The sequence below is a fragment of the Lolium rigidum genome, unplaced genomic scaffold, assembly GCF_022539505.1.
Source record: "Lolium rigidum isolate FL_2022 unplaced genomic scaffold, APGP_CSIRO_Lrig_0.1 contig_70768_1, whole genome shotgun sequence".
In the NCBI taxonomy this organism is placed as follows: Eukaryota; Viridiplantae; Streptophyta; class Magnoliopsida; order Poales; family Poaceae; genus Lolium; species Lolium rigidum.
This window is the reverse complement of record NW_025901460.1, coordinates 8,706-17,908: the sequence shown is the minus strand read 5'-3', so window position 1 is coordinate 17,908 and position 9,203 is coordinate 8,706. Positions and strand designations below refer to the sequence as shown.

General features: G+C 43.3%; 1 protein-coding gene across 1 annotated transcript; it reads left to right on the top strand.

Moving 5' to 3' along the window:
* The first annotated feature begins 2,253 nt into the window (after window positions 1-2,253).
* LOC124682214 (neutral/alkaline invertase 1, mitochondrial-like) lies at window positions 2,254-8,797 on the top strand. Its single transcript, XM_047216946.1, has 6 exons — window positions 2,254-2,987; window positions 6,543-6,708; window positions 6,792-7,003; window positions 7,220-7,713; window positions 8,014-8,062; window positions 8,155-8,797. Exons 1-6 carry the CDS (start codon window positions 2,367-2,369, stop codon window positions 8,479-8,481), a joined length of 1,869 nt encoding a protein of 622 aa, XP_047072902.1. The 5' UTR covers window positions 2,254-2,366; the 3' UTR covers window positions 8,482-8,797.
* The last annotated feature ends 406 nt before the right edge of the window (window positions 8,798-9,203 follow it).

Sequence of the window (9,203 nt, the reverse complement as noted above, 5' to 3'; positions counted from 1 at the left end):
TGCGTGAAATGCATGCTTGCGCTCTTAGTGCTAAGAAATTTAGTGGTTAAAAACCACAGAGAGTTGAATGTAAAGTGAAGGCAAAATGACAAATAAAAAATAAGTATATATCTCAAAAGGGAATGGATCATTTAAGAGAAATGATCGCAATGACAACACTGTTTGTCAAAGGTGTGGTACTACGAAATATGGTACCAATGGTTACCAATATGTCAAGTATTGAATTGAATCATACCACCAACTCCTTAACGGAGAAGGCAAATGAGTTCAATGTGATAAGATTTAAGTTCAACTTCAAAGGAACAACCAGAAAATATTCTGGCATTGTAGAAGGAAAATGACTCCTTCACAATGATGATATGTTTGTGGATGATTATTTCCAAGATGTCCCGGAGATCTCGCTTAGTTTCTTGGTTATCCCAGATATCTGTAGCCTATTATTGTACTACTACATGTAGTATAATTTGCAACATCTTGTCCCTAGGACATGATAGTTGAGAAAATTGAGCGTACGAATCATTTCATACTTAATTTTGTTGCGTACACAATAATTTTTCCTCCTTTCTCACCATGGTATGAGAAGTTAGAGAAATTATTGACAATTTTGTTGACCAACACATGACTGATTCAATGTTCCCAGCAATCATAAGATTTTATGTACACTAGATGTGCCATAGGGGAATTAATTTTAAGGCACTGTCACCTTAAAATTCAGAATGAGCCACACACTACTCTTGAAAGCATTCAAGAATGTATGTGGGTTACTCAACCATTGTGTGGATTTTATGTTGGTGTTTCGTGGTTGCACAGATGCATCTTGAAGATGATCTTATGTGTGCATCATTCACACAAAAACACGTGAATACTGAATTAAGTGCTCAAATTGACGAATTTAGAGCAGAGTGTACTAACGTGGGATAATGCCATTGGAATAGAATTGTCGTTGAATTTGATTCACGAACATTCAATGGTCATATTCAGTATATTTTGTACATACCCACAATGGTTTGGCTAGATCTTTTCTGAAAGAGAGTCAAAGTTGCATGACCAATGTTACAAAATTGTGATTTGCCAACATTTAGTTGGTGGTAACACGCGGAATCACACGCCGCATGTTTAATATTGTGTCCCCTTGCAGTTTGCACGTGGAAATAGGATTTCCCATCTGCGGTAATCGGTTGCATCCGATATCACCACCCCGACGTATGTCATGGGCCCTCACATATATTTGGGATCTATGTGAGGAATAACTGTGGTATGATTGTTAATTCGTCACAAACTTTAACCTGAAAAGGGAGTTAGGGGCCTTTACGCTTATTGCTTTTGCAATAACGACATTTTCTGACATTAGGGAGAGATGTGTACCACACGAAATGCCAGGAAATGGCTAAGAAATGTCGTTGACATTTGATCCACGTACTTAAGAAACTGAACTACAGGTTCAGGTTATGAGAAATTTGCATTTTATTGCAAATAATCTGCCAATATATTGACTAGTGACAAAGGTGTCATTTTGGTCATTATTGAATTGAGTGGAGGTACCTAATAAACCACTTGTCTCCCCATATGAGAGCAAGAGGAGGAGAATTCTGATCATATGAGACTAAGTTCTCTTTGTTTTTTGTTGGAACATAAGAGATGGTCTCCCAATCACTAAATGCGGTTCAATCTAAGGTTGGATGACACCTGTAGGATGTGTATCATCCAGGACCCAGCATAGATGTGCACACATTTTTGTGTGCTAGGACGTTGAAACACCTTGACTTTGTTATTATGGGAAGTCACAACGAGTTGAGAGGCACAGTAATAATTCCACAAATGATATTGATGTATGAGAATCGTATATGAAAAAGTCTACATACATTACTTCTTTGTGTCTCTTCTCGTGATACTACAACACATCCATCCATGTGTACTGGAGCTAAAGAAATGTAGGCAAGTTTTGAGAAAGTTGATAAAAGAACTACTCGTGTCCCCATTTGATTGACAAGCAAATGTTGATGCAACAAGTGAGCCCTGCTCGCAACCTCGCAAAAGATTGAAAATGTGAGCAGAAACAAGGCAAATTCCATTGCCCTCCTGTTCCACGTGACCCACAAATGGGGTGCGTGGCTCGTGTTACTTTCTCTCCCGGACAACCGTCACGTACGTGCCGCCTTCTTCACCGTTCGGTTCCAACAGCGCCTATATTTTACACTTTCCAAAACTAAACTACCGCTACTTACTTAAGTTAACGATCTACGGAGTAGTTACTCCCCTTTCGATTCGATTCAAGCCTGCGCGAACCCAACACGAAATCTCTCAATTCCCCGAATCCGATCGAACCCTTTTTCTTCCTCCGCAATCCAAATCTCGCGCGCGCTGCAATGGCGGCCGCCGCCATCTCCCACCTCCGCCGGGGCGCGCAGCGGCACGCGCTCCTCCACCTCTCGCGCCGCCACTTCGCCAACTCCCCCCTCACCGCCGCCGCGCCCCTCGCCGCCGCCGCCGCACGCCGCCTCCTCTCCACCACAGTGGAACCCGCCACGTCGGCGGCGGCGGGAAGCTACAAGCCCCCGCCCCTCGACCCCTTCCGCGCCGCGCTCGCCCCAGCGTCGCCGCCGCTCGAGGCGCCCCCCCTCGACGAGCTCCCCACCGCCCCGTCGCACTCTGAGACAGCGTCTGCGGCCGCCGCGGCGCCCGAGCAGGATCCGGTGGATTTGCAGCACGAGGAGTTGGACGGCCTCAAGGCCGGGGTGAAGGCCGTGAGGAGCAGGGAGGAGTCGCCGCAGGAGAAGGAGGCGTGGTGGCTGCTCAACCGCGCGGTCGTCAACTACTGCGGCAGCGCGGTCGGGACGGTGGCCGCCAACGACCCGTCCACGGCCAACCACATGCTCAATTACGACCAGGTGTTTATCCGGGACTTCGTGCCCTCTGCCATCGCGTTCCTCCTCAGGGGTGAGAGCGACATCGTCAAGAACTTCTTGCTGCACACCCTGCAGCTCCAGGTGAGTTACATCATCTTCTTAAAATGATTACTGCTGCTATACTATACACGTCCTCTACAAAAAATTCTACTATGCACGTTCAGTTGAAATGCAGTAGCAGCAATGTTGTAAATGTGCTATAAAGTGGTGGTTATTGTGGAATTATAATGTCATTTCACTAGGATGGCAGATAATGTATACAATCTAGTGTATCTCACATAGGCATTCCAAGATAGCACCACCAATTGTTTGAACAAACCCTCAATGTATATTGTCAATTTTAGACATCTTGCTTTGTTGTTGATTGTCATTGCATTGGGGGCATGTGTCAAACGCATCAGTATTACACGGTACACCCTCGGTTCCACATCAGTTGTCTTGTACTAAATCAGTGACAACTAATGTGGAACGGAAGGAGTAGCACTTTTCCAGTACAAATCTGTTGGCGGTGTTGCTCTGCATGCATTCAATAATGAGTGTAATTATTCTGTAGGATTTGAATCTATGATACTTTGACATCTTTGTTAGTTTGGTACCGATGTATGTTTTCCGCCTGCACTTATAATTTGACTCTCAACTTACATTGAGTATCACATTTTCTTCTGTGCCGAATTTGGAAGTTCACCATGGGGTTCATTTTCAAGTAGCTAGTTTGAGTGCATAGTTAGTTACGCTGTGGGATTGGCTACATTGCTTAGGAATGCTTTTCTTTTTTTTGAAAAAATGGAAGCTTTATTACTCAGGACTCTGCATCAAGGATGCATATAGCCTACTCATTACATGTGTTCAGTACAATCTCGAAAGCAAACAAGCATCCTGGTAACAAGAATTGGCTACAGGCTATTTTAGACGGCGCATACATCTTAAGCCGTAATCAACGTATTGCATGCACACAATCCAAACTGGCCATTTTAGGAATACCACTCTAGTGTGTGGTAAGTTTATCTGGCACAATTTCTTGGATCTGACAATATGGATGGCATCTTTGAGCGTTGGCAAAAGTTAGATATTCTAGCTATGCTGCATTTAAATAGGAAAAAGAATCTGTAGGAGCAAGTAGGTCCATGAGCTTACAAATTAATACTCCCTCCGTTCCTATGCTTAAGGCGTAAAAACTTGGGCTCGTCGCTAAGGGGAGCTTTTCCATCTGTAAAACTTTCTAGGTTTGCCCCTAATTAAACGCTCATCCCCTTAAATCTCTCTCCCGTTTTTTGGCGAATCTCTTTCCCGTTTGGTAGGAGGACTCCTCGTTTCTCATACGCACCGCCGTTGGATTAACTCCTTCTCCCATCGTTCATTATGCACGGCAGCGAGAACGCGCTAGGAGGCGGGTTTCATGGCGACACAAAAGCAGCGCCAGGGGTGTTCTAGGGTCAGAGCGCCAACCGCCAACCTTACGGCCGGGCCGGGCGTGGCCGCGGTAGCTTCTCGTCGTTTAGCGGTAGAGCTCCCTCCGTTGCTTTGGTGTTGATTGTGATTGCACTGGGGACATGTTTCAAACGCATGAGTATTAGACGGTACTCCCTCTGTTGCACATTAGTTGTCACTGATTTAGTGCAACTGTGTACTGCATCAGCGACAACTAATATGGAACGGAGGCAGTAACATTTTGTTTCTTCCTCGCTCTAATATAATATGTGTGGGAGTAAGAGGACTAGGCAGTGGGCACTGAGTTGTAAGAAGAATCTATCGACCTGTTGAAAATTTATCGACAGCCAATTAGTCAGTTGGATAACTACCCAGTACTGATATATCAGTGTACGGAATATACTAAAATCTGCAGGCAGAGGCACAAATTTGTTAGAAGTGCACCAGCAAGCCAAGAACCGATCTCGGCTTATCCTCCATGGAGTTAGAAGTTGGCTGGAGGTGACAGCGACACACTTAACATTAATGTGCCACACAGCCTGGGTGACACACTTACTGCATTCCTCAATAGGTAGGCATCAACTTTTTCACCACTGTGACATGGCGTATACACCTAATTGCTGGTAGAGACAAACTCACAATTGCTTTGAGGCTTTCCCTCGAGCTGCCTTGACCTGTAGATTTTCAGAGAAGGAGGACATGACATGGTAGGCACATGCGATGCAGTTGGAGTGAGAGCTCGCAGCAGCACTGCAAGAGGTTGAACATGGAGTCGAAGGGTAAAGGTAACAATGAATAAGCCTTGTAAAATTTAGAGGAGGGGGACTGAACTCTTGAAGGAGATTGAAATGAAGGTAGAGGCAGTATCCTACCAGGGAAGGTCTGGTTTGCTGTAGCTCTTGTAGAAAACCGTGCAGAGGTTGGTACCTGTCCTGAGACAGAGAAAAGCAGCCACCCGCTGAATAGCGTGTCATAGCTCATTGATCTTGCACCCTTCGGTGAAGAGGAACGGGCTGAGTGGTCTTCCTCACACTAGCAGGCTGCTCCACTGCTGCATGAGTCCAGGAGCAATAGCCAACCACACAAGTTAGCAGTGATCCAGAGATTAGTAGCTCAATTAGCAACACCCGCAAAGGCTCTCTCTCTCCCTGCCAGATCAGAGAGACAAAAGAGGGGCATGAGATACACAGTGAGGGGGATAGGCGGAGAAGGAATTCCCATATCCATGCCATGCCACCACCTTGTCCCACATAAATGACATGTCAACTAGGTAAAGGACTTGCAAAAAAATAATCCGTGATTACATGTTTGGAGCTCTTATACAACTTCGCAGACATAGATATCCAGTCTGCAAAGTTATGGACCTACGCTCACCAGAAGTGTAAGCGTTTATACCAAATGTGGTGCGACATGGTTGTCTACAGCCATAATGTAGGCTAGAGTAAGCAAGCAAGAGATCGTGTTACCATTTAGCAACCAGTGCTAGTGACAACCCATATTTTGTCTAGTAATGATATAGTTTAACATCTTAGGTAATTTGCCCAAAAAATCCACTTTTGTGATTACAATGTCTTTGCAAACATAACAGTACAACAACTTGCCACTTCACCTTATATGATCCATGAAAACAATAATATTCGTGCGGTCCCTATGATTACAGCTTTCAGGTGCTATTAAGTCTTTCTTTCCTTGTCATTAGCTTTCGCAACCCCGCAACTTCCACTTGCACGATGACTAACGGATCTTGAGGAAAGTCTATGTTCAAGTTTGTGTACTAGTTCAATCAAATTACTCATGCCAGTCATTCAATTTCAAACACTAGAACAATCGGAGTAAAATGTGAATTAGGGTTCATCACTAATGTCAATAGTGCTCTAGTTAATTTTGAGTAACATGGTTAATATTGGTTTAATACTTTAGTGATATATGTGTTCTGAGATTGAATGCTTTCTCTTCAAAATTAGAAACATAGGTATACTATGCTGGAAACATGGTTTTGTGCTTTATAAAACAGGTCCCATCCACCAAACCCCTGAAAACAGCGCCATTATATATTTTTTTGCCTTGGGTAGCATCTTCTAAAATCATCAGAATGATTGTAGCTGAAGTACCAATTCTCTGTTTGTCCTGGATATCATTCTTTGAATTTCCAAGTTGTGAGCGATGTGTTCTGAAGTATCTGCTCATCTCTATTTCTGTACCTTTCAGAGTTGGGAGAAGACAGTGGATTGCTACAGTCCTGGTCAGGGGTTGATGCCTGCTAGTTTTAAAGTCAGATCTGTGCCTTTAGATGGAAACAATGAAGCATTTGAGGAGGTTCTTGACCCTGACTTTGGGGAATCGGCCATTGGGCGTGTAGCACCTGTTGACTCTGGTGAGTGTTGAGTGGGGTTGTGTTATAACTTCGGACATAAATTTTGTTTTCATGGATTTTCATGCGAAGCTCTATTTTCTTAGGGCTTTGGTGGATAATTCTATTGAGGGCATATGGTAAAATTACTGGAGACTATGCACTACAAGAAAGAGTTGATGTGCAGACAGGCATCAGACTAATCCTCAATTTGTGCTTGTCTGATGGATTTGACATGTTTCCTACATTGCTAGTCACTGATGGATCATGCATGATTGATCGGAGGATGGGAATCCATGGGCATCCTCTCGAGATCCAGGTTAGCTAATCTTGGACACTTGATCTTGATGTATTCAAGTATTGCATAGTATAGTTATGGCCTGATGGGGATTAAGGAGGATGTTCTTTTCTAATAAGAAACTCTGAACTGGCAACTCATTTTGATCCTTAACTTTGCATATGCAAGGCTCACAGACAAAGAGAAATGAACTGTAGAGTCTTCTCATCAGCTGCCTAACAGGATTTCTTTTCGCAGGCTCTGTTTTATTCTGCTTTGCGCTGTGCCCGTGAAATGGTCAATATAGATGATGGGTCTAAGAACTTGATCCGTGTTATCAACAACAGGCTCAGTGCTCTGTCATTTCACATAAGAGAGTACTATTGGGTGGACATGAAGAAGATAAATGAGATTTACCGCTACAAGACTGAGGAGTACTCACATGATGCTATCAATAAGTTCAACATCTACCCAGAGCAAATCCCATCTTGGCTTGCAGATTGGATTCCTGAGAAAGGTGGTTATCTTATAGGAAACCTACAACCAGCTCACATGGATTTCAGGTTCTTTTCTCTAGGAAATCTCTGGGCGATTGTTTCCTCTTTAGCCACTCCAAAGCAAGCAGAGGGTATCCTGAATCTCATTGAAACCAAATGGGATGATATAGTTGCAAATATGCCTCTCAAAATATGTTACCCTGCTCTGGAGTATGAGGAATGGCGTATTATCACTGGTTGTGACCCCAAAAACACGTGAGCAACTGAAACTTCTCTATGCTGAATGTATATTTAGTTTGTGGAATTTGAGAACTTGGTACATCTTATTATTGCTTTGCATTAGAACTTGATCTTCCTAAATCTACAAATATGCATCACTTGCTTCTATCATTCCAAATAGAATTCTTTTGTCCCCGTGATGTGAAGTCTTTACCTATGATAATCAAATATCATTTTGGATATTGACCAAATTTTTATTGTTTTGATATTTTTCTCGCAAAAAATTGCTGTTTTGGGATTGATTATGTCGTGTGAAATCTTCTTTGCTGCATGCAGGCCCTGGTCATATCATAATGGTGGATCTTGGCCTACGTTGCTGTGGCAGGTACAGATTCTCTATTAAGTATTAACTTCTTTTTGTTTATTGTTTCTTCTTTTACGATTTTAAGGTCGATTAATTATCTTTGTTAAATTCAGTTCACTCTAGCCTGTATAAAGATGGGTAGGCCTGACTTGGCAAGGAGGGCTGTTGAGGCCGTGGAGAAGAAGCTCTCGGATGACAAGTGGCCAGAATATTATGACACGAGGAATGGAAGGTTTATTGGAAAACAGTCGAGGCTATACCAAACCTGGACAATTGCAGGGTTTCTTAGCTCAAAAATGCTTTTGGACTGTCCAGAGATGGCATCAATATTAATATGTGACGAAGATCTCGATCTACTAGAAGGGTGTGCTTGTGGCGCGAACAAGAGTGCTCGCGTCAAATGCTCTCGTCGTGCAGCGAGGTCTCAAGTCCTTGTGTAGTTCCATACTTTTGCTTGAAAGTCAACACCTGAAGTGCTCCTTCTAATTTGCTGGATTTTTGGGTCAGAGAAGTCGGCACTTGTTACCTCACCAGGGTGACCACCTCCTGTGCCGGCTATTTTGGCGAGTTTGTGGCCCCTTAATCTATTGATACGAGAGTATACTCTGTTGTATAGGTTTCATGTAAACAAGGTTGTGTACACGAAGCCAGTTAACTCAAGTTGATTGGCAGTTTTATAAACAGATAGCATGTAAATATTGCCACTTGTAATCAATTTATTCTGAGAAATGCATACACTCTTGACAGTTGTGTTCCTATTGCCCCGATATACTATCTTTCTGCCTGCATCCACCAATGTTCAGGATCAAGAACTCTGTGAGTCAAACTGCCAGCGCTGTAATTTTACATTTTATACCATTGATTTTCGTTATGTTCCCGGCCAACTAATATGTCTTGCACTGTGACTGTGCAGCACTGAGTAGCCAAGACTCGATCAGTCAAGATCTGAAATTGATTTTAACTGCACCCTCTTTAACACGCTGCTGATTGGTCCATGCATGCATCCCCTGGCGCCAAAAGGAGCAGGTAAAATTTCATCTCTGGAGTAGGAGTACCTGATTCTAATTTCCACTGTAACTTTCTTGTGGCTTTGAACATGCTCAGGTTTTAGTCTTTTTGCTCTAGTCTGCTGTAAATTTAGAGCATTTAACTTTCTGGTTCT